At 41.5% G+C, this 26,820-nt stretch overlaps 1 protein-coding gene across 5 annotated transcripts in view; it reads right to left on the bottom strand.

The window, feature by feature from the left end:
* DENND11 (DENN domain containing 11) overlaps positions 1–26,820 on the bottom strand; it is a 71,344-nt gene that overhangs the window by 25,134 nt on the left and 19,390 nt on the right. For 3 of the 5 annotated variants that reach the window (XR_005021251.1, XM_036863776.1, XM_036863775.1), the window contains exons 2-3: positions 14,450–14,549; positions 13,349–13,534 (exon numbers count right to left, since the gene is read on the bottom strand). Coding sequence is in view for 4 of the 5 variants with exons in the window: in XM_036863775.1 (XP_036719670.1) it covers positions 13,349–13,534; positions 14,450–14,549 (286 nt within the window). In the remaining variant the exon portion in view is untranslated. The remainder of the gene's footprint in view (positions 1–13,348; positions 13,535–14,449; positions 14,550–26,820) is intronic. The other 2 variants (XM_036863773.1, XM_036863774.1) reach the window with 2 other exon arrangements.

The following is a 26,820-nucleotide window of genomic DNA, read 5'->3' as shown; positions in this document are numbered from 1 at the left end:
AAGGATCTCATTCAGATTTGATGGAGAAATTAAAACCTTTACAGACAAGCAAAAGCTGAGACAGTTCAGCACCACCAAACCAGCTTTATAACAAATGGTAAAGGAACTTCTCTAGGCAAGAAAAACAAGAGAAGGAAAACACCTAAAATAACAAACCCAAAACAATTAAGAAAATGGTAATAGGAACATACATACCGATAATTACCTTAAATGAAAATGGATTAAATGCTCCAACCAAAAGACAAAGACTGGCTGAATGGATACAAAAATAAGACCCATATATATGCTGTCTACAAGAGACCCATCTCAGACCTAGGGACACATACAGACTGAAAGTGAGGGGATGGAAAAAGATATTCCATGAAAATGGAAATCAAAGAAAGCTGGAGTAGCAATTCTCATATCAGACAAAACAGACTTTAAAATAAAGACTATTATAAGAGATAAAGAAGGATATTACATAATGATCAAGGGATCAATCCAAGAAGAAGATACAAGAATTGTAAATATTTATGCACCCAACATAGGAGCACCTCACACATAAGGCAAATACTAACAGCCATAAAAGGGGAAATTGACAGTAACACCATCATAGTAGGGGACTTTAACACCCCACTTTCACCAATGGACAGATCATCCAAAATGAAAATAAATAAGCAAACACAAGCTTTAAATGATACATTAAACAAGATGGACGTAATTGATATTTATAGGACATTCCACCCAAAAACAGCAGAATACACATTTTTCTCAAGTGTTCATGGAACATTCTCCAGGATAAATCATATCTTGCATCACAAATCAAGCCTCGGTAAATTTAAGAAAATTGAAATCGTATCAAGTATCTTTTCCGACCACAACGCTATGAGACTAGATATCAATTACAGGAAAAGATCTGTAAAAAATACAAACACATGGAGGCTACACAATACACTACTTAATAACGAAGTGATCACTGAAGAAATCAAAGGGGAAATCAAAAAATACCTAGAAACAAATGACAATGGAGACACGATGACCCAAAACCTATGGGATGCAGCAAAAGCAGTTCTAAGAGGGAAGTTTATAGCAATACAAGCCTACATCAAGAAACAGGAAACATCTCGAATAAACAACCTAACCTTGCACCTAAAGCAATTAGAGAAAGAAAAACAAAAAAACCCCAAAGCTAGCAGAAGGAAAGAAATCATAAAGATCAGATCAGAAATAAATGAAAAAGAAATGAAGGAAACAATAGCAAAAATCAATGAAACTAAAAGCTGGTTCTTTGAGAAGATAAACAAAATTGATAAACCATTAGCCAGACTCATCAAGAGAAAAAGGGAGAAGACTCAAATCAACAGAATTAGAAATGAAAAAGGAGAAGTAACCACTGACACTGCAGAAATACAAACGATCATGAGACATTACTACAAGCAACTCTATGCCAATAAAATGGACAACCTGGAAGAAATGGACAGATTCTTAGAAATGCACAACCTGCCGAGACTGAACCAGGAAGAAATAGAAAATATGAACAGACCAATCACAAACACTGAAATTGAAACTGTGATTAAAAACCTTCCAACAAACAAAAGCCCAGGACCAGATGGCTTCACAGGTGAATTCTATCAAACATTTAGAGAAGAGCTAACACCTATCCTTCTCAAACTCTTCCAAAATATTGCAGAGGGAGGAACACTCCCAAACTCATTCTACGAGGCCACCATCACCCTGATACCAAAACCAGACAAAGATGTCACAAAGAAAGAAAACTACAGGCCAATATCACTGATGAACATAGATGCAAAAATCCTCAACAAAATACTAGCAAACAGAATCCAACAGCACATTAAAAGGATTATACACCATGATCAAGTGGGGTTTATTCCAGGAATGCAAGGATTCTTCAATATATGCAAATCAATCAACGTGATACATCATACTAACAAATTGAAGGAGAAAAACCATATGATCATCTCAATAGATGCAGAGAAAGCTTTCGAGAAAATTCAACACCCATTTATGATAAAAGCCCTGCAGAAAGTAGGCATAGAGGGAACTTTCCTCAACATAATAAAGGCCATATATGACAAACCCACAGCCAACACTGTCCTCAATGGTGAAAAACTGAAACTATTTCCACTAAGATCAGGAACAAGACAAGGTTGCCCACTCTCACCACTAATATTCAACATAGTTTTGGAAGTGTTAGCCACAGCAATCAGAGAAGAAAAAGAAATAAAAGGAATCCAAATCGGAAAAGAATAAGTAAAGCTGTCACCGTTTGCAGTTGACATGATACTATATATAGAGAATCTTAAAGATGCTACCAGAAAACTACTAGAGCTAATCAATGAATCTGGTAAAGTAGCAGGATACAAAATTAATGCACAGAAATCTCTTGCATTCCTATATACTAATGATGAAAAATCTTAAAGTGAAATTAAGAAAACACTCCCGTTTACCATTGCAACAAAAAGAATAAAATATCTAGGAATAAACCTACCTAAGGAGACAAAAGACCTGTATGCAGAAAATTATAAGACAGTGATGAAAGAAATTAAAGATGATACAAATAGATGGAGAGATATACCATGTTCTTGGATTGGAAGAATCAACATTGTGAAAATGACTCTACTACCCAAAGCAATCTACAGATTCAATGCAATCCCTATCAAACTACCATTGGCATTTTTCACAGAACTAGAACAAAAAATTTCACAATTTGTATGGAAACACAAAAGACCCCGAATAGCCAAAGCAATCTTGAGAATGAAAAATGGAGCTGGAGGAATCAGGCTCCCTGACTTCAGACTATACTACAAAGCTACAGTAATCAAGACAGTTTGGTACTGGCACAAAAACAGAAATATAGATCAATGGAACAGGATAGAAAGCTCAGAGATAAACCCACGCACATATGGTCACTTTATCTTTGATAAAGGAGGCAAGCATATACAGTGGAGAAAAGACAGCCTCTTCAATAAGTGGTGCTGGGAAAATTGGACAGGTACATGTAAAAGTATGAAATTAGAACACTCCCTGACACCATACACAAAAATAAACTCACAATGGATTAAAGACCTAAGTGTAAGGCCAGACACTATCAAACTCTTAGAGGAAAACATAGGCAGAACACTCTATGACATAAATCACAGCAAGATCCTTTTTGACCCAGCTCCTAGAGAAATGGAAATAAAAACAAAAATACAGAAATGGGACCTAATGAAACTTCAAAGCTTTTGCACAGCAAAGGAAACCATAAACAAGACCAAAAGACAACCCTCAGAATGGGAGAAAATATTTGCAAATGAAGCAACTGACAAAGGATTAATCTCCAAGATTTACAAGTAGCTCATGCAGCTCAATAACAAAAAAACAAACAACCCAATCCAAAAATGGGCAGAAGACCTAAATAGACATTTCTCCAAAGAAGATATACAGATTGCCAACAGACACATGAAAGAATGCTAAACATCATTAATCATTAGAGAAATGCAAATCAAAACTACAATGAGGTATCATCTCACACCGGTCAGAATGGCCGTCATCAAAAAATCTAGAAACAATAAATGCTGGAGAGGGTGTGGAGAAAAGGGAACACTCTTGCACTGTTGGTGGGAATGTAAATTGATACAGCCACTATGGAGAACAGTATGGAGGTTCCTTAAAAAACTAAAAATAGAACTACCATATGACCCAGCAATCCCACTACTGGGCATATACCCTGAGAAAACCATAATTCAAAAAGAGTCATGTACCAAGATGTTCATTGCAGCTCTATTTACAATAGCCAGGATATGGAAGCAAGCTAAGTGTCCATCATCGGATGAATGGATAAAGAAGATGTGGCACATATATACAATGGAATATTACTCAGTCATAAAAAGAAATGAAATGGAGGTATTTGTAATGAGGTGGATGGAGTTAGAGTCTGTCCTACAGAGTGAAGGAAGTCAGAAAGAGAAAAACAAATACAGTATGCTAACACATATATATGGAATCTAAGGAAAAAAAAAAAAAGGTCATGAAGAACCTAGGGGCAAGATGGGAATAAAGACACAGACCTACTAGAGAATGGACTTGAGGATATGGGGAGGGGGAGGGGTGAGATGTGACAGGGTGAGAGAGTGTCATGGACATATATACACTACCAAATGTAAAACAGATAGCTAGTGGGAAGCAGCCGCATAGCACAGGGAGATCAGCTCAGTGCTTTGTGACCACCTAGAGGGGTGGTATAGAGAGGGTGGGAGGGAGGGAGATGCAGGAGGGAAGAGATATGGGAACATATGTATATGTATAACTGATTCACTTTGTTATAAAGCAGAAACTAACACACCATTGTAAAGCAATTATACTTCAATAAAGATGTTTTAAAAAAAAAAAAAAAAAAAGACACATGCACCCGAATGTTCATTGCAGCACTATATACAATAGCCAGGTCATGGAAGCAACCTAAATGCCCATCAACAGACACATGGATAAAGAAGTTGTGGTACATATATACAATGGAATATTACTCAGCCATAAAAAGGAATGAAATTGAGTCATTTGTTGAGACGTGGATGGATCTAGAGACTGTCATAAAGAGTGAAATAAGTCAGAAAGAGAAAAACAAATATCATATATTAACGCATGTATGTGGAACCTAGAAAAATGGTACTGATGAACCGGGTTGCAGGGCAGAAGTTGAGACACAGACGTAGAGAACAAACATATGGACACCAAGGGGGGAAAACTGCGGTGGGGTGGGGATGGTGGTGTGCTGAATTGGGCGATTGGGATTGACATGTATAAAGTGATGTGTATAAAATTGATGATTGATTAAAAAAATAATAATAAATAACATAACCACCACGGCATTATCTTGCCTAACAAAATAATGTGCCTTAATCCAAACTAATATCCAGTCCACTTTCAAATTATACCAACTGTCCCCGAAATGTTATTTTACAGTAGGTTGTTTGAATTATGATCTAAGCAAGGTCAAAAATGTGGTTTAAAATTAATCCTTTAAAATTATACAGCAGTTCTCCAATATCTTCAGATTAATAAGAAATAGTCATAGAAAAGACTCTCTAACTAGGGAGATATCGAAGCCAAGAGTTATAGGTGAAATATTAACAAATAACGTTAAGATATCATAAGTAAAAATAAAAATAAAACATGGATTCAGTGTTTTCAAAAATCAAGTCTAGGGCTTCCCTGGTGGCTCAGTGGTTGAGAATCTGCCTGCCAATGCAGGGGACATGGGTTCGAGCCCTGGTCTGGATAGATCCCACATGCCGTGGAGCAACTGGGCCCGTGAGCCACAATTACTGAGCCTGCACGTCTGGAGCCTGTGCTCCACAGCGGGAGAGGCCGCGATGGTGAGAGGCCCGCGCACCGCGATGAAGAGTGGCCCCCGCTTGCCACAACTAGAGAAAGCCCTCGCATAGAAACGAAGACCCAACACAGCCATAAATAAATAAACAAATAAAAACATCTGATTGTCCTTAAAAAAAAAAATCAAGTCTAGTTAATTTATATAAAAGTCATTGCTGCAGTCAAGTATCACCCCTGCCTAGACCTGGGCTTACATCACTACGCTTCTTTCTTTTCCTCATACCTTCTCATGCAAGTCCTTCTCTCATGTTACCCTGAGCCCTCTTTAATCACCAAACTGCAAAACCATTCTAGCTATGACTCAAAATCTAGAAGCCATAGGAATATTATCGAACTCAAGGAAGAAAAACATCTGCATGACAAAAAGTAATGTTAAAAGACAAACGGGGCTTCCCTGGTGGCGCAGTGGTTGAGAATCTGCCTGCCAATGCAGGGGACACGGGTTCGAGCCCTGGTCCGGGAAGATCCCACATGCCACGGAGCAACTAGGCCCGTGAGCCACAGCTACTGAGCCTGCGCGTCTGGAGCCTGTGCTCCGCAACAAGAGAGGCCGCGATAGTGAGAGGCCCGCGCACCGCGATGAAGAGTGGCCCCCGCTTGCCACAACTAGAGAAAGTCCTCGCACAGAAACGAAGACCCAACACAGCCATAAATAAAATAAATAAATAAATAAAATTAAAAAAAAAAAAAAAAAACAAACGGAAAAGTGGAAAAAATATCACAAAGAACGAATCTCCATATTACACAAAGAACTCCTAGAAATTAATAAGAAAAAGCCAACGATCAAAAAATAATGTAGCAGGGCTTCCCTGGTGGCGCAGTGGTTAAGAATCTGCCTACCAATGCAGGTGACATGGGTTCGAGCCCTGGTCTGGGAGGATCCCACATGCCGCAGAGCGGCTAAGCCTGTGCACCACAAATACTGAGCCTGTACTCTGGAGCCCACGTGCCACAGCTACTGAGGCCCGTGTGCCTAGAGCCCGTGCTCCACAGCAAGAGAAGCCACCGCAATGAGAAGGTCACGCACTGCAACAAAGGGTATCCCCCACTTGACGCAACTAAAGCCCGCGTGCAGCAATGAAGACCCAATGCAGCCAAAAATAAATAAATTAATTAATTAAAAAATAGTAATAATAATGTAGCAAAGGCTCAGAACAGTTCACAGAAGAGGAAATATAAATGACTCAAACATGTATGAAGGTGCTCGTCCTCACTCCTAAGAAAAATGCGAATTAAAATTATACTCATGTACCGTGTTTTAGCAATCAGAATGCCAAAAATCCACAAGTCGTATTTCTGTGTGGGCAATGCTGTGAGGAAACAGCATTCTCTTGCATTACTGCTGGGCATGTAAAATGGTACAATCTCTATGTAAAGCAATTTGACAATATCTATTAAAATTACAAATACATATGCTCTTTGAATCACCAATTTCATTTCTAGAAATTTAATGTACACATATACTACTCATGTGTGAAATTATACTTGCTCATAGGTATTCAGTGCAGCATCATAACAGCAAAAGACTGGAAACAACCAAATGTCTATCAGCAAGCGACTTAATAAAGCAAACATGGTTCTTTTATACAGGGCACGTAATACAACTGTGAGAAACAATGAAGAAGCTCTCCACGTACTAATACGAGAAGATCTCCCAGATATATTGTTGAATGAAAAAGGCAAGGTGCAAACAACATGTATAACATGCTACCTTTTGTATGAAAAGAGGGAAAATACGAATATACATTTGTATTTGTATATACACATACACAAGCTTTGGAAAGATACATGGGAAATCAGCAGTGATTACTGGGATGATTGGATGGATACGGGAACTGGGTGAAGACTTCATTTTATGCCAGTGGTTGAGACTGCCACTCTCTTCTTCCCTTAGTAACAGAACCTTCCAAAATTTAGCTGGTCACGTGGCCACCCAGTTAAGGACCCCATTTCCTAGACTGTCTTGCTGCTACGCGTGGCTAGGAACTAAGAACAGGTCAATGAAATGTGGGCAGAAGCGATGTGTTCAATTTCTGGGATTCCTGTGTGTTTCCCCTTCCTGCAAGACCTAGTAATGGTGAATCAACTTTTACCATGTGGGTGAGGACAATACTCTAGCAGATGGCAGGATACAAAACAGAAAGACTTGGGTCCCAGAAATGACCCAGTGGAACAAAACCATCTACCACACTGGACTACTTCCCTTCCTCTGGGATTGTCATGCTAGAAAAGCTGTACTTCTACCTTGTTTGAGTCACTGTATTTTGGGTTTCTTTGTTATAGCAACTTAGCCTGGATTTGAGCTAAAGCAGAAAATGATATTTAGGAATGATTTACCATAGTATCAAAAACCACACTGTAGCATTGGCTTAGTAGCTAGAAAGGGAAGATGATTTAAAAAAATAAAAACAAGAAAAAACTTTGCTAGAACTTCAATAACTTGGAAGACAGGCCTTGTACCATCTGAACTTGTAACTTTAAGGGAAGCAGTGAGAAACAGAGCACTGATAGCTCCTTGATGTTTTTAGTTTTTAGTAGTTTTCATCTTACTACTACAAGAGCAAGATGAAAATAAGCAAGAAATGGTGGGATATACAGTATAAGGGTGTACATTCTGAGTTCTGCAATATAAATTAATTGAGACTAGAAATATTTGGGACCCCACGGGACTGAAAAAACCAATTCCTCTGTACCCAAAAAGCAGGAGATAACCTAGAGAAATGGAAATAAAAACAAAAATAAACAAATGGGACCTAATGAAACTTAAAAGCTTTTGCACAGCAAAGGAAACTATAAACAAGACAAAAAGACAACCCTCAGAATGGGATAAAATATTTGCAAATGAAGCAACTGACAAAGGATTAATCTCCAAAATATACAAGCAGCACATGTAGCTCAATATCAAAAAAAAAAAAAAATACCCCAATCCAAAAATGGGCAGAAGACCTAAATAGACATTTCTCCAAAGAAGATATACAGATTACCAACAAACACATGAAAAGATGCTCAACATCACTAATTATTAGAGAAATGCAAATCAAATCCACAATGAGGTATCACCTCACACCAGTCAGAATGGCCATCATCAAAAAATCTACAAACAATAAATGCTGGAGAGGGTGTGGAGGAAAGGGAACCCTCTTGCACTGTTGGTGGGAATGTAAATTGATATAGCCACTATGGAGAACAGTATGGAGATTCCTTAAAATACCCAGCAATCCCACTACTGGGCATATACCCTGAGAAAACCATAATTCAAAAAGAGTCATGTACCACAATGTTCATTGCAGCACTATTTACAACAGCCAGGACATGGAAGCAACCTAAGTGTCCATGGACAGAGGAATGGATAAAGAAGATGTGGCAGGTATATACAATGGATTATTACTCAGCCATAAAAAGAAACGAAACTGAGTTATTTGTAGTGAGGTAGATGGACCTAGAGTCTGTCATACAGAGTGAAGTAAGTCAGAAAGAGAAAAACAAATACCGTATGCTAACACATATGTATGGAATCTAAAAAAAAAAAAAAAAAGGGTTCTGAAGAACCTAGGGGCAGGACAGGAATAAAGACGCAGACGTAGAGAATGGACTTGAGGACATGGGGAGGCGGAAGGGTAAGCTGGGACGAAGTGAGAGAGTGGCATGGATATACATACACTACCAAATGTAAAGTAGATAGCTAGTGGGAAGCAGCTGCATAGCACAGGGAGATCAGCTCAGTGCTTTGCGACCACTTTGTGACCACCTAGAGGGGTGGAATAGGGAGGGTGGGAGGGATACGCAAGAGGGAGGAGATATGGGGATATATGTATACGTATAGCTGATTCACTTTGTTATACAGCAGAAACTAACACAACATTGTGAAGCAATTATACTCCAATAAAGATGTTAAAAAAAAAAAAAAGAAAAAAAAAAGCAGGAGGTAAGAATTTCTCTCAAAGCCTCTATGAAACTCTCCCAGACACGGGAGTCTGCCCATTTATAAAGCCCAGATTTAGGCTACAGTCTCAAGGTAGTTGCCATTAAAACCAGGGAAAGACAGATAGGCCAAGAACAGTAACCAGTAACTAGGCCACCATCTACTGACTTAAAAACTAAGACCCAGAGGAGATCTTGGGCAGTGGATATTTTTACGTGGAATTGACTGGAAGCAAACAGACCAAGAAGCCTATTCAGTTTCTGAGGGATCTGTATTGTCACATTCTTGTCTACGGCCATAGCACCCTGAAATCGCCGGATCTCGTCTGTATTGTCACATTCTTGGCCTATATAAGCCGGTGACTTCTCAACCCTTAAAGAAATCACTAGAGCCCCAAATCCACACCAGCAGGAAACATGTTCCGAAGCCATGCAGCTTTCCCCAATGTTCACCAATGCCTGCTTCAAAAGTGGTTATGGCACAAAATGGATAAAGAACCCCCAGAAGGCAAAGCCAGGAGCCGTGGAGGAAAACGGACAAGGGGATTCTAGTGAGCAGGGCCCAGGTGTAGCCAAGAGCATGGCACTCTGTGAGGACAAGGGGCCTTTGCCATCCCTGCTCAGCAGAATTTCATTATTATTATGGACTAACGACCGCTCATATTATTTCTCATTCTTCTTTTTCAAATGGGAGCTTGTATTGTGGTTCCTCTTCTACTTCTATACTGCATTTGGGAGGTGGGAATGGAGGACGTGACGGTTCTTTCACAGCTTTCCAGGATAAGAGAACCATGTCCTGATTGCCTCAAATCACACAGAAATCCTGGATTTTAGACTAGAAACATGAACCAGATGAGACTCTATGATGTCTCGGGGTGGGAGGAATGTCCTCTGTGTCTGGGAAGAAGAGTACACACGGATACTGAGGTCACCGGGGGACAAACTGAAGCAGAGGCTGCTAAAATTTCCTCCAGATCCATTCTTCTCTTCTTCCTGTTTGCAACAGGAGCCCCCGAATTTTAACTGGTCACAAGGTCACCCAACTAGAGACTACCTTTCCCAGTGTCCTTTGCTGTCAGGTGTGTCTTTGTGATTGAGGACTTGACAATGGGATATGAGAAGTGATGTATGCAACTTCCGGGTCCTTCATTCCTCCCTACGGGCTGGAATGCAGACATAGTAGTGGTGAGCAGCTTCAAGCAGGTGAGAAGAACATCTTAGAACACAAAGTCACTCTCAGGATATGGTAGAATAATAAGAGAAGCAGCGTGGGCCCTGAATTGTGGGGACGGCAGGCTGCTCGCCCTGACCACCCTCCTACTTCTAGAACATTACATGGGGAAGAATCTTCTGTCTTGTTTGAGCCAGTGTATTTTGGGGCCTCCGTTATCACCATTTAGCCAGGACTCTAATATAATACCTCCTTAGAATTTTTGGCTTTTGAACCACGAGAATGTATTGCCTCCTTGGGAAATTAATTTTTCAAAAGCAGTAATAATTTTTTTAAAGTGTCAAGATCCCAATAAAAAAAAATTTTTTTTTAAATTCAATGTTACTTCTGAGACACAAAACTGAGGAAATATTTCAAATACAGAAAAATATGTATCACAGCTCCAAACTGTAGAGGAGCAGTTAAAACAATTAGAAGCATGCTAACCGCTTAACCATAGGGAATAATCGAGTAAGCTAATGGGACAGCTCTAGCACTACAGAGCTATTAAAATAATCATCAAAATGAAAAATATGGAGGACAATGGGGAGAAAACATATACATAACTGGTGTTCCTGAAGAAGAAGGGAAAACGCAGAGGAAAAGTTGAGTACTTTATTGTAGAAGAAAAGGTTCCTGAAATTAAAAATAAATGTCATATCTATAGATAAAAAGCGACAAACTATCCCAGAAAAAAACTGTTCAGAAACATCACAGATAAAGAATCTATAGGGATCTAGGCAAAAGATACTTCTCTGAAACAACCAATATCAGAATATTGCTGCGCAATATTTATAGCATCCTGAGAGGAAGAAAGAAAAGATTTAAGGATCTTATACCCAGCCAAGAGTAAAGGTAAAAGACCAATACTATCAAGCATGCAAGATTTCAGAGAAGGCAGCACCCATGATCCTTTCATGAAAAAAAAAGAAACAAAAGATGCTTGATGGCAAAATCTAACCAACCAAGAAATAAATCACGGGCTCTGGAACGTAGCAAGCCACAGTTAAGCCCTGGATGTGGTCGTAAACATATAACTGAGACTTAAGAATCATGGGAATTGGGGCTTCCCTGGTGGCGCAGTGGTTAGGAATCCGCCTGCCAATGCAGGGGACACAGGTTCGTGCCCCGGTCCGGGAAGATCCCACATGCCGCGGAGCAACTAGGCCCGTGAGCCACAACTACTGAGCCTGCGCATCTGGAACCTGTGCCCCGCAACAAGAGAGGCCACGACAGTGAGAGGCCCGGGCACCGCGATGAAGAGTGGCCCCCGCTCGCCGCAACTAGAGAAAGCCCTCGCACAGAAACGAAGACCCAACAGCCAAAAATCAATAAATAAATTTAAAAAAAAAAGAATCATGGGAATTGTGATTACAGAACTAAATGTAATAAATCTCACAGTATATGAAAGTTGAGAAGTAAAGTCGGGGAGGCGTTCTGGGAAGAAGTATAAGATACCGGACCGTCTACAACTAAAACACAACCTAAAAACACCAATGACACCTATACAAAGATTTGTGCACTTTATTATATATACGTTATTTCTCAATAAGAATGACACTGTATCTTCATGTTTTGCAGTCTTTTTTCTTAACTCTGGAGGAACATTCCAAGAAATAACATATCTTACTGTGAAAAAAATATTAAAGTTTGACAATTCCTTCAGTTTCACTTACTCTTTTTCTCTGATATATACAAATAAATATATTTCAAACTAGCCTATTTGATAAAATTAAATCTTCATAAAATATTAACCCTATTTTTGTAAAATTATGTCTATTTTAGAATGGCATTCGCTGAATACTGACAATGGATATCTCACTCGGTGTTAAGATTTGGAAGAATTGTTAAAATTCATTTGTACGTTCACATAAATTTTTCAATAATAAACATTTTTTTCCCACAATTTCATATTCTTTCAAAGATGATCAAGATAGACTATTATATCAAAAATTAAAATAACAATAACTTTTAAACGCATATGATATAAAAGTATGTATGTCCTATGGTGCCAAGTATGTATATATTATTTTAAAGTACACACACATGGGACTTCCCTGGTGGCGCAGTGGTTAAGACTCCACACTCCCAATGCAGGGGGCCCGGGTTCAATCCCAGGCCAGGGAACTAGATCCCACATGCATGCCGCAACTAAGAGTTCCCATGCCACAACTAAGGAGCCCACAAGCCGCAACTAAAGGAGCCTGCCTGCCACAACTAAGACCTGACACAACCAAATAAATAAATAAATATTTAAAAATAAATAAATAAAGTACACACACATGCATACCAGAAGAGAGGCAAATGTGCTAAAATTTTAACAGGGTTTAGGGGTAGATTTTCCCTTCAAAATCTGAAATAAAATTAGGTTACTCACATGATGAAAAAATATGAAGTAATTAATAGTTTTGCAGCTTCTGTTAAAAATTCCCTTCCTATTACCCCCAATGATAATAATTACCTCCAATAATAAATGATTAGGCTTAAAAAAAAGTTGAGAGTCTATTTGCCTGGGGCAAGGAGATAATTATTGTGGTTTAAGGTAAGCAAAGATCACATCAATGTCAACAAATTAATTCAACAAAATTGATGACAATATTAATATAAGCTGAAAGCAAAATCTACCCCAGCTTTCATTCGAGGATGAAGAATCATTTACGCAGGACGCTGGCTGAAACACAAAGACCACCACCCGTGGTGTGAGACTCAGCCATGGACGCTCTTGGTGAGGCATCTGCCGTTCTGATGTACAGCCTTTACCCCTGAGGGCTCATCACAGCACACCAACTGGCAGAGCCCTGCTGCCTCTGCCCTCCCTGCACCCCACCCCGTATGTAAGCCACATACCGGACTTGGTTCTCCAGGAAGTGCATGTACCGGTACAGCAGGGTGTAGGATGGAGAGAGGATGCCCACGGATTTCATCCGGGCGCCACGCTCCAGCTCGCTTTCCACAGGCATGTTGGCGAAGCAGGCCAGGCCAAAGAAGGGCCCCTTTCGGAAATAGCTAAAATAGACCCAATGTGTAGCGTGGCTCGAAATCAGAGAGAGAAATTTCATTTTACTTTGTGTTTTGCCTTTGAGATGCAGTCGCGAGCAAAAGACATAACTGTGTCCAGGGCTCTACATGAGAAAACTCAGCCTGAGAAAAACCTTTTTTAGAATCTCAGGGGGACTATCAGCCCAAGCCCCTCAACCTCACAGATGGGACAACCAAGGCTCAAAGAAATTGTGGAACTCGCCAAGGGTCATCCCGCTGGAGCCAGGACTTGATCTCTGCAAAGCCTGCCGCTCAGTTGCCCACGACCATGGTACAGCCCTTCTCCTCCTGCATAACAACTGACCTGATGGGGGGACCTCTGTTTTATTAGCATAAACTGTGTTGATTCTCTCCTCGCTTCCTGAGTCTCTGATATTTTAAATAGAACATTTGACCAGAGCTGTCACTCTGTTTCCTTCCCCTTTCTCACACTTATGTCTGTCATGGTTTCAGCCCAATGAGAAGATGAAAGCTACTCCATCACCCTTACATTCTTTCAATGTGCTCCTCACAAGAATCTTGATTACACAGGACTACAAACTGGCCTTACTTAAAGCTCGAATTTCAAGTTTTAGCACATACATGTCTTAAGTTAACCCAAATGCAACCGAAACTCTATTCCTTTATTAAAGCCAAACCTCAAGCAAGGCCCAATCATGTCTTAGGAAAGGAGAGAACCTCTATGGCAGGAGTTCTTAACATTTTTGGATCATGAAACTCATCGAGAACCTAATGAAAGCCTGGGAACTTCTTGCTAGCAAACTGATATAAAAACACAAACCAGTATATATTTTCAGGGCATTTACACACACTTCCTGAAAGTGCCCCGATGAGAGCCCTTATTCTCTGGGGGAAAGCACAGAGGCAGAGGAAATGGTACAGAGAAGACTTGCAATCAGCAGTACTTACATGAAATCAGACTGAATTTTATGGGACCCACTGGCCATAGACTTGAACTCAACGCCTTCAAGGTCAATATCTTGAGGTAAGCACCATTCCACCATGTTTCCTGTGGGGAAGGGAGGATACAAGTTTGAAAGAGACAAAATCATTCAAAGGGCCTAGTGCAGGGCTAAGTGCACATGGCTTCGGAGTAAATGTACTACTGACTTGACCACCAGGATGCTCAGGTGGCTCATCCCTCCATCGCCCACATGCCAGCAGAGTCCCTGAGCCATCCCGAGGGCCAGGAGATGGGTGTTGAAGGCACCTCCGATCTCTGCCTTCAAATGAACACAGTTCTTCCTAGCAAGGCTGCCGGCTTTGGTTCTCCCATTCTGCTTGGCCACCTCCAAATCTCCTTCCTTTTGCAGCCTCACTTCTAAGTGCATGTTTTGACCCTCTACCCCCATTTCCTCATCTCGTACTCTGTCCTTAACCCCTCGAGATCCTGCTTCCATCTTGCCTTTTTATGGCCACTAATGACTCTGACAAACCCCCAAACTCTTTTTAATTCGCATTTTCACTGATGTCTTTGTGGCATTTGATAATTCCTCAGAAATGTCTCCCCTTTTTCCCTTGACTCTCGTGATAGAATACTATTTTGGTTCTTTTCCTTCTTCTCTGATCAAATGTAGCTCTGCTTCCTTCCCTAACTCCTTCTCCTCTCTCCTCAAAATGAAGCTCTTCTCCAAGGTCCAGACACCAGTTCTTTGCCTGCAGAATTTCAGGGCTTATTCACTTATCCCTAGTTACTGAGTTTCTACTGAGCTAGATGCTGGAGCTCCAAAGTCAAATAAGACACAGTCTCTGACCTCAGACAGACTAGATTCCAGGGACAGATACGGAGATAAACAAGGAGACCAGTGATCACAGTTCTGGGGGCCGGGGGTGGTGGTGTGTGGTAAATTCTATGACAGAAGATAACATGGGATTTCAGAACGTAGCAAGGACAAGCAGTCATCAGATTGAGGGAATCAGAGTTTCACAAGAGCAGTGTTTCCTAGAGGCCTGAAGGATGCTACAGAACATGCCCTACTGTTTTCTTGCATATTCAAAAATTTTCCCAATAAAAATACTAAGATACTTGTAAGATTTCACTTTAGAACAAACTCCTCATCAACACCCCAAACCCGAATTTCCCAGGCATTAGAAATACCATTAATAATCCCAGACAACGATGCTTTCAGATAATTGTTCGGGGCATCAGAGGTACCGCATATCAAGTCTACCTGGACACAACCCAGTCTCCGAATGGGGTGGACGTCACGGGATCAGCCTATCCTATCTTCAGCAGCCTAAGGCACTTTCAAGTAGTTTATTTTCAAAAGAGGACTCATAAACTCAAACAACTAATCAGTGGGCTAAAACAGAAAGCATGAAAAAAGGAATTAAGATTTCACACAACAGAAAGGCTAGAACAATGTTGTATCCGTCAGGGTTAAAGACAAGAAAAAGCATGCTGCACGCTGAATGAGGGGCGAACGTGGGGAGAAAGGTAAGGTTTCGCACACCGACTTCCCCCACATTCCTGTCTTTCCGCTAGCATCCCCGTCTACGGTCTCCTCGGTCCAGTGGCTTTCACCCTGTGTTGTGCATCAGGACACCCAGGAAGCTCACAAAGGTGCTGACCCTCCCCCCAAATCTACACGATCATGATCTGTGCCACGTGGGTGCTTCTGTTGACGAGCCTCCTGTGCACACGGTCCTAACCCTTCATGATGGCAACAGATGGCCAGCCTAGGAGAGGGACAGCCTGCGACGTCCCTCTGGCAGACTCTGTCCTCTCACTTACCTGCTTCTTCTGGTACCTGCTGCCTTGTTCCCCGCCCCCATGCCACTCCACGCAGGGTTCAACTTGCTCTTAGTTCCTTTCCTTAACCCAGCCCGTCCATGACTACTCAAGGACTTGTTAAAACTTTAATGTACCTAAACTTTGTGCTGAAGGATAAGTTTAGAAAAGTGCACAGATCATAGCTAGGCAGCACAATGAGTTTTCCCAGCATGAACATACCTGTGTGAGCAGAACCCAGATCAAGAAGCAGGACATGAGCAGCAAAACAGAAGCCTCTCTTCTGCCCCGTCCGAATCATTATCCCTCTCTCAAGGCTAACTATTATCCTGACTTCTAACATCATAAATTAGCTTTGCTGTTTTTGAAATTTATATAAATGCAATCATAGTTTGTATTCTTTTGTGTCTGTTTTCTTTGGCTTAATATTTTTTTGCAAGATTCATCCATGTTAATGCATGTAGCAATAATTTCTTCATTTACTATTTCCATCCTATGCACGTAACACAGCTTACTTATCTGTTTAACTGTTGATGCACACTTAGCTTACTTCTTATTTGAAGCTATCACAAACAGCACTGCTGTGAACAATTCCATACTTGTCATCTGGTGACTACACGTGCGGTAGCTTTGTAATGCGTGACCCGGCTGGGCTGATTCACATTTCTCAGCATTCCCATTTCCGTTTGAGACTGGGGAGGCGAAGTGAAGCAGTAGCCATGTTGTGTTTATGTCGGAAGGCCAGTGTGAGGGCATCAGGTAACTCACGGGCGTTGCTGCTTATCTTGCAGGCTCATCGCACTTGGGGGGTGGCTGGCAGGCCTGCTGCCGATGGATCCACCTTCCCTGGGTCCTCTGTCAGCTTCCCTGACTCCCACCCCAGGCGTGTGCTTAGTTCCATAATGAAGAGCACCAGCTTCATCAGGTCAGGGCACCACATCATTAGAACAGGAGGCAGCGACACACTGACCTGGGTTCCCACCCACCCTCATGAGTTCCAGCTTGTTCTCCTTCTTCTCAACTTTACTCTCTTCTTCCTAACTGTCCGCTCAAGAGACTTCAAGCTCCACCATCAGACACAAGGCAACAGCTTTACACAGGCTTTCTAACCAGCTCCCACAATTGCACAAGATCAAATCCCTGCAATAAATCCCTTTATTTATCTCCCAGTGGTTCTGTTTCTTTGATTAAACCTTGACTTTGACTGACACAATATGCACTCATTTCTGTTGACTACGTCCCTAGGAGTGGAACAGCTGTAAAAATGTTTGCATCACTGCAAACTAAGGAAACTTTAATAATTCCCAAAGCAGTGTTTCCCAAAGCTTAGGTGACTAGGGCTTCTGCAAAAAACAAAATTTGTAAAAAGGGATTTTAGCCAAACAATCTTTGTTTAGGTTAAACAAAGACAGACATGTTCCTTTACTGCAGAACTTCTCAGAGCTTTTAATGTTTCTCTACATTACGAATCTCTACGAGATCAATACCATGCTAAATGCTTCCAAAATTATTTGGCCAATAAACCATTTTTAAGGAGCATCTTAAGGGCCAAATTTTATAGAAGGCTTTTTTTTTTTTAAAGAAATACCAGTATATTAGGGGCTGCAAGTTGACCCTTAGTACATACCACTCCTCCTTTCTTATAGGGAATAGGACCTCCTATTCTTAGCCTGGCATATGGCCTTCCAAATGGTGACTATGTTTCTCTGGACCTTCTTGCAAATAGGTATGGCTACACAAGTAAATTCTGGCCAGTGGCAGACAGGCAGAAGTGAGGTGTGTCTTTCCAAAACGTGCCTTAAAGGGAAGGAGTATGTAGTCCCTTCTTCCATCCTGCTACCTGGCATATGGATGTGGTGACAAGCCGTCTTGAATCATACAGGTGAGGGCATCAGCCCACATATCAAGGAGGGGATGATGGAGCGAGAGCCAACTTGAGTCTAGGTCCTTGGATGACCCCATGGATCTGAACTGGCATTCCAGCCCTGGACCGGCTACCTCCTGACTGTTAAGTGAAAACTAAACTCTTATCCTGATTAAGTCACTGTTAATTTGGGTCTCTGGTATTCATAGCCAAACATACGTCTTCTTACTTAATACAGGTGATCTGAAGAATAAAGCCCCCAATTCCTCAGCCTGGTTCTCAAAGCTTCTTTCTTATTCCTCTGTGCCTGGCCAATCCTCATTGTAGAGGAACTGAAAGAATCAGACGAAGTGAATGACACCCTGTTAGTTACATCCTTCTCTTCTAGATGGATGCAAGCCCCTCTAGGTCGGGAGAAAGGTCCATCAGGGTCAGGCCGGTGAATCACAGAATGGAGCATGGACTCCAGAACACCACTCTGGGAACAGTTCTTTATCCCACAGGAAGAACATTTCTGCTGACACACTCCTTGAATGAAAGGAAAGTAGATAAAGCTACTATGGCCCTCATCCCAGCCTAATACAATCATTGTCTTAGATGTCTGTCTCCCCAGGAGACTGGACTTCTTAAAGGCAGGAACTCTGCTTGTTTATCTTTACATCCCAACATAGCACAGTGCTTAGCACAAGACAGGATGGATATTAAAAACAAAAACAAAGCAAAAACCCAGCCTTATAGAGGATATGCATGTTTTTAAAAAGCTAGTAGTAATGACATTGTGGTTATGTAGAAAAATGTCCTTTTTCTTAGGAGGTTTATACTCAAGTATTTAGGAGTGAAGTCATGTCTGCATTTACTTTCTTTCTTTAAATTAATTTATTTTATTTACTATTTTTTATTTTGGGTTGTATTGGGTCTTTGTTGCTGCGCGGGGGCTACTCTTTGTTGTGGTGCATGGGCTTCTCATTGTCGTGGCTTCTCTTGTTGCAGAGCACGGGCTCTAGGAGCACAGGCTTCAGTAGTTGTGGCACGCGGGCTCTAGAGCGCAGGCTCAGTAGTTGTGGCGCATGGGCTTAGTTGCTCCTCGGCATGTGGGATCTTCCTGGACCAGCGCTTGAACCCGTGTCCCCTGCATTGGCAGGAGGGTCCTTAACCACTGCGCCACCAGGGAAGCCCTGCATTTACTTTCAAATGGCTAAGGAAAAAAGTTTTTATCTGTATTTAGTCAATTCTAGTACAATGCTTGCTGAATTTGTGCCAACACAATTGATATATTAAGAACAATGTGCACATAGGGAATTTCACATTTGCTAAGCTATGGATTCAATGCAATCTCAATGAAAATCCCAATAAGCTATTTACGGATATTGACAAGTTAATTCTAAAGTTTACATGGAAAGGCAAAAGGCTGAAATCAGCCAATACAATAATGAAGAGAACTAACACTGCCTGATTCTAAGACTCACTATAAAGCTATAGTAATCAAGACAATATGGTACTGGCACAAGATTAGACAAATAGATCAATGGAACAGACTAGAGAGCCCAGAAATAGACCCACGCAAATATAGTCAACTGATCTTTGCCAAAGGAGCTAAGGTAATACAATGGGAAAAAAGATAGTCTTTTCAACAAGTGGTGTTAGAACAACTGGATATCCATACGTTAAAAAATGAATCTAGACACAGACCTTACACTTTGCACAAAAATTAACTCAATATGAATAGTATACCTAAATGTAAAATGCAAAATTGTAAAACTTCTAGGAGATAACATAGGAGAAAATCTAGGTGACTTTGAGTTTAGCAATGAGTTTTTAGATACAACACCAAAAGAATCATCCATGAAGAAAAAACTGTTATTATACTTCATTAAAATTAAAAACTTCTGATCTGTGAAAGACACCATTAAGAGAATAAAAAGACAAGCTAATGATGGGGCAAAATATTTGCAAAAACATATCCGATAAAGGCTTATATCCAAAATAAGAACTCTTAAAACTCAACATTAAGAAAACAACTCAATTTAAAAAATGGACAAAAGATCTGAACAGATATCTCACCAAAGAAGACATACAGATGGTAAACGTGCATATGAAAACATGCTCAATATCACATATCATCAAGGAATTGCCAATTAAAACAACGAGATCCTACTATACACCTATTAGAATGGTCAAAATCCAAAACGCTGAAAACACCAAATGCTGACGAGGATGTGGAGCAACAGGAAAGCTCATCCACTGCTGGTGGGAGTGCAAAATGGTACAGCCACTTTGGAAGACATTTTGGCAGTTGCTCACAAAACTAAACATATTCTTACCACATGATCCAGCAATCATGCTCCTTTGTATATTTATCCAATGAGCTGAAAACTTAGGTCCACACAAAAGCCTGCACGTTAATGTTTATAGCAGCTTTGTTAATATAATTGCCAAAAATTGGAAGCAACCAAGATGTCCTTCAAAAAGGTGAATGGGGGAGGAGAGAAGATGGCGGAAGAGTAAGACGCGGAGATCACCTTCCTTCCCACAGATACAGTAGAAATACATCTACACGTGGAACTGCTCCTACAGAACACCCACTGAACGCTGGCAGAAGACGTCAGACCTCCCAAAAGGCAAGAAACTCCCCCGGTACTTGGGTAGGGCAAAAGAAAAAAGAAATAACAGAGACAAAAGAATAGGGACGGCACCTGCACCAGTGGGAGGGAGCTGTGAAGGAGGAAAGATTTCCACGCACTAGGAGCCCCTTCGCGGGCAGAGACTGCTGGTGGCAGAGGGGGGAAGCTTCGGAGCCACGGAGGAGAGCGCAGCCACAGGGGTGCGGAGGGCAAAGCGGAGAGATTCCCGCACTTCCCGCACAGAGGCTCGGCGCTGACCAGCACTCACCAGCCCGAGAGGCTTGTCTGCTCCCCCGCCGGGGCGGGCGGGGCTGGGAGCTGAGGCTCGGGCTTCGGTCGCAGGGAGAGGACTGGGGTTGGCGGCGTGAACACAGCCTGAAAGGGTTAGTGCACCACAGCTAGCCGGGAGGGAGTCTGGGGAAAAAGCCTGCAGCTGCCGAAGAGGCAAGAGACTTTTTCTTCCCTGTTTCCTGGTGCGCGAGGAGAGGGGATTCAGAGCGCCGCCTAAACGAACTTCAGAGACGGGCGCGAGCCGCGGCTAACAGCGCGGATCCCATAGCAACAGGGGCGCAGAGGGAAAAACGGAGAGACTCCCGCACAGAGGCTCGGCGCCGAGCAGCGCTCACCAGCCCGAGAGGCTTGTCTGCTCCCCCGCCGGGGCGGGCGGGGCTGGGAGCGGAGGCTCGGGCTTCGGTTGGATCGCAGGGAGAGGACTGGGGTTGGCGGCGTGAACACAGCCTGAAGGGGTTGGCGCACCACAGCTGGCTGGGAGGGAGACCGGGAAAAAGTCTGCAGCTGCCGAAGAGGCAAGAGACTTTTTCTTGCCTCTTTGTTTCGCGGCGCGCAAGGAGAGGGGATTCAGAGCGCCGCCTAAACGAACTCCAGAGACTGGCGCGAGCCGCGGCTATCAGCGCGGACCCCAGAGACGGGTGTGAGACGCTGGGGCTGCTGCTGCCGCCTCCAGAAAGCCTGTGTGCGAGCACAGGTCACTCTCTGCGCCGCCCCTCCCGGGAGCCCGTGCAGCCCGCCACTGCCAGCGTCCCGTGATCCCGGGACAACATCCCCGGGAGAACGCACTGCGCGCCTCAGGCTGCTGCAACGTCATGCCGGCCTCTGCCGCCGCAGGCTCGCCCCGCCTCCTCTGTACCCCTCCCTCCCCGCGGCCTGGGTGAGCCAGAGCCCCCGAAGCAGCTGCTCCTTTAACCCCGTCCTGTCAGGGCGGGGAACAGACGCCCTCAGGCGACCTACACGCAGAGGCGGGTCCAAATCCAAAGCTGATCCCCAGGAGCTGTGCGAACAGAGAAGAGGAGGGGAAATCTCTCCCAGCAGCCTCAGAAGAAGCGGATTAAAACTCCACAAACAACTTGATGTGCCTGCAACTGTTGAATACCTGAATAGACAACGAATCATCCCAAATTCAGGAGGTGGACTTTGGGAGCAGGATATATTAATTTTTCCCCTTTTCCTTTTTTTTTTGTGAGTGTATATGCATATGCTTCTGGGGGAGATTTTGTCTGTATAGCTTTGCTTTATAATAGCTTTATTTTACTTCACTATATTATAGCTTCTTTCTTTCTTTCTTTTCTTTCTTTCTTTCTTTCTTTCTTTCTTTCTTTTTCTTCTTTCTTTCTTCCTTCCTTCCTTCCTTCCTTCCTTCCTTCCTTCCTTTCCTTCCTTCCTTCCTTCCTTCCTTTCTTTCTTTCTTTCTATTTTTTCTCCCTTTTACTCTGAGCCGTGTGGACGAAAGGCTCTTGGTGCTTCAGCCAGGCATCAGGGCCGTACCTCGGAGGTGGGAGAGCCAACTTCAGGACACTGGTCCACAAGAGACCTCCCAGCTCCACGTAATACCAAACGGCAAAAATCTCTCAGAGATCTCCATCTCAACATCAAGACCCAGCATCACTCAATGACCAGCAAGCTACAGTGCTGAACACCCTATGCCAAACAACTAGCAAGACAGGAACACAGCCCCATCCATTAGCAGAGAGGCTGCCTAAAATCATAATAAGGCCCCAAAATACACCACCAGACGTGGACGTGCCCACCAGAAAGACAAGATCCAGCCTCATCCACCAGAGCTCAGGCACTAGTTCCCTCCACCAGGAAGCCTACACAACCCACTGAACCAACCTTAGCCACTGGGGACAGATACCAAAAACAACGGGAACTACAAACCTGCAACCTGTGATAAGGAGACCCCAAACACAGTAAGATAAGCAAAATGAGACGACAGAAAAACACACAGCAGATGAAGGAGCAGGGTCAAAACACACTAGACTTAACAAATGAAGAGGAAATAGGTAGTCTACCTGAAAAAGAATTCAGAATAATGATAGTAAGGATGATCCAAAATCTTGGAAATAGAATAGACAAAATGCAAGAAACATTTAACAAGGACGTAGAAGAACTAAAGAGGAATCAAGCAATGATGAAAAACACAATAAATGAAATTAAAAATACTCTAGATGGGATCAATAGCAGAATAACTGAGGCAGAAGAAAGGATAAGTGACCTGGAAGATAAAATGGTGGAAATAACTACTGCAGAGCAGGATAAAGAAAAAAGAATGAAAAGAACTGAGGACAGTCTCAGAGACCTCTGGGACAACATTAAACGCACCAACATTCGAATTATAGGGGTCCCAGAAGAAGAAGAGAAAAAGAAAGGGACTGAGAAAATATTTGAAGAGATTATAGTTGAAAACTTCCCTAATATGGGAAAGGAAATAGTTAATCAAGTCCTGGAAGCACAGAGAGTCCTATACAGGATAAACCCAAGGAGAAACACGCCAAGACACATATTAATCAAACTGTCAAAAATTAAATATAAGGAAAACATATTAAAGGCAGCAAGGGAAAAAAAACAAATAACACACAAGGGAATCCCCATAAGGTTAACATCTGATCTTTCAGCAGAAACTCTGCAAGCCAGAAGGGAGTGGCAGGATATACTTAAAGTGATGAAGGAGAAGAACCTACAACCAAGATTACTCTACCCAGCAAGGATCTCATTCAAATGTGATGGAGAAATTAAAACCTTTACAGACAAGCAAAAGCTGAGAGAGTTCAGCACTACCAAACCAGCTTTACAACAAATGCTAAAGGAACTTCTCTAGGCAAGAAACACAAGAGAAGGAAAACACCTACAATAACAAACCCAAAACATTTAAGAAAATGGGAATAGGAACATACATATCGATAATTACCTTGAATGTAAATGGATTAAATGCTCCCACCAAAAGACACAGGCTGGCTGAATGGATACAAAAACAAGACCCATATATATGCTCTCTACAAGAGACCCACTTCAGACCTAGAGACACATACAGACTGAAAGTGAGGGGATGGAAAAAGATATTCCATGCAAATGGAAATCAAAAGAAAGCTGGAGTAGCAATTCTCATATCAGACAAAATAGACTTTAAAATAAAGACTATTACAAGAGACAAAGAAGGACACTATATAATGATCAAGGGATTGATCCAAGAGGAAGGTATAACAATTGTAAATATTTATGCACCCAACATAGGAGCACCTCAATACATAAGGCAAGTACTAACAGCTATAAAAGGGGAAATCGACAGCAACACAATCATAGTAGGGGACTTTAACACCCCACTTTCACCAATGGACAGATCATCCAAAATGAAAATAAATAAGGAAACACAAGCTTTAAATGATACATTAAACAAGATGGACTTAATTGATATTTATAGGACATTCCACCCAAAAACAACAGAATACACATTTTTCTCAAGTGCTCATGGAACATTCTCCAAGATAGATCATATCTTGGGTCACAAATCAAGCCTTGGTAAATTTAAGAAAATTGAAATCGTATCAAGTATCTTTTCCGACCACAACGCTATGAGACTAGATATCAATTACAGGAAAAGATCTGTAAAAAATACAAACACATGGAGGCTACACAATACATTACTTAATAATGAAGTGATTACTGAAGAAATCAAAGGGGAAATCAAAAAATACCTAGAAATAAATGACAATGGAGATACGACGACCCAAAACCTATGGGACGCAGCAAAAGCAGTGCTAAGAGGGAAGTTTATAGCAATACAAGCCTACCTCAAGAAACAGGAAACATCTCGAATAAACAACCTAACCTTGCACCTAAAGCAATTAGAGAAAGAAGAACAAAAAAACCCCAAAGCCAGCAGAAGGAAAGAAATTATAAAGATCAGGTCAGAAATAAATGAAAAAGAAATGAAGGAAACAATAGCAAAAATCAATGAAACTAAAAGCTGGTTCTTTGAGAAGATAAACAAAATTGATAAACCATTAGCCAGACTCATCAAGAGAAAAAGGGAGAAGACTCAGATCAATAGAATTAGAAATGAAAAAGGAGAAATAACCACAGACACTGCAGAAATACAAAAGATCATGAGAGATTACTACAAGCAACTCTATGCCAATAAAATGGACAACCTGGAAGAAATGGACAGATTCTTAGAAATGCACAAACTGCCGAGACTGAACCAGGAAGAAATAGAAAATATGAACAGACCAATCACAAGCACTGAAATTGAAACTGTGATTAAAAACCTTCCAACAAACAAAAGCCCAGGACCAGATGGCTTCACAGGTGAATTCTATCAAACATTTAGAGAAGAGCTAACACCTATCCTTCTCAAACTCTTCCAAAATATTGCAGAGGGAGGAACACTCCCAAACTCATTCTACGAGGCCACCATCACCCTGATACCAAAACCAGACAAAGATGTCACAAAGAAAGAAAACTACAGGCCAATATCACTGATGAACATAGATGCAAAAATCCTCAACAAAATATTAGCAAACAGAATCCAACAGCACATTAAAAGGATCATACACCATGATCAAGTGGGGTTTATCCCAGGAATGCAAGGATTCTTCAATATACGCAAATCAATCAATGTGATACACCATATTAACAAATTGAAGGAGAAAAACCATATGATCATCTCAATAGATGCAGAGAAAGCTTTCGACAAAATTCAACACCCATTTATGATAAAAGCCCTGCAGAAAGTAGGCATAGAGGGAACTTTCCTCAACATAATAAAGGCCATATATGACAAACCCACAGCCAACATTGTCCTCAATGGTGAAAAACTGAAACCATTTCCACTAAGATCAGGAACAAGACAAGGTTGCCCACTCTCACCACTATTATTCAACATAGTTTTGGAAGTGTTAGCCACAGCAATCAGAGAAGACAAAGAAATAAAAGGAATCCAAATCGGAAAAGAAGAAGTAAAGCTGTCACTATTTGCAGATGACATGATACTATACATAGAGAATCCTAAAGATGCTACCAGAAAACTCCTAGAGCTAATCAATGAATTTGGTATAAAGTAGCAGGATACAAAATTAATGCACAGAAATCGCTTGCATTTCTATACACTAATGACGAAAAATCTGAAAGTGAAATTAAGAAAACACTCCCGTTTACCACTGCAACAAAAAGAATAAGATATCTAGGAATAAACCTACCTAAGGAGACAAAAGACCTGTATGCAGAAAATTATAAGACACTGATGAAAGAAATTAAAGATGATACAAATAGATGGAGAGGTATACCATGTTCCTGGATTGGAAGAATCAACATTGTGAAAATGACTATACTACCCAAAGCAATCTACAGATTCAATGCAATCCCTATCAAACTACCACTGGCATTTTTCACAGAACTAGAACAAAAAATTTCACAATTTGTATGGAAACACAGAAGACCCCGAATAGCCAAAGCAATCTTGAGAACGAAAAATGGAGCTGGGGGAATCAGGCTCCCTGACTTCAGACTATACTACAAAGCTTCAGTAATCAAGACAGTTTGGTACTGGCACAAAAACAGAAATATAGATCAATGGAACAGGATAGAAAGCCCAGAGATAAACCCACACACATATGGTCACCTTATCTTTGATAAAGGAGGCAAGCATATACAGTGGAGAAAAGACAGCCTCTTCAATAAGTGGTGCTGGGAAAATTGGACAGGTACATGTAAAAGTATGAAATTAGAACACTCCCTGACACCATGCACAAAAATAAACTCCAAATGGATT

This window comes from Balaenoptera musculus, chromosome 9, assembly GCF_009873245.2.
Source record: "Balaenoptera musculus isolate JJ_BM4_2016_0621 chromosome 9, mBalMus1.pri.v3, whole genome shotgun sequence".
NCBI classification, from domain to species: Eukaryota; Metazoa; Chordata; class Mammalia; order Artiodactyla; family Balaenopteridae; genus Balaenoptera; species Balaenoptera musculus.
Note: the sequence above shows the minus strand (reverse complement) of the source record. Positions and strands in the feature narration are given on the sequence as shown.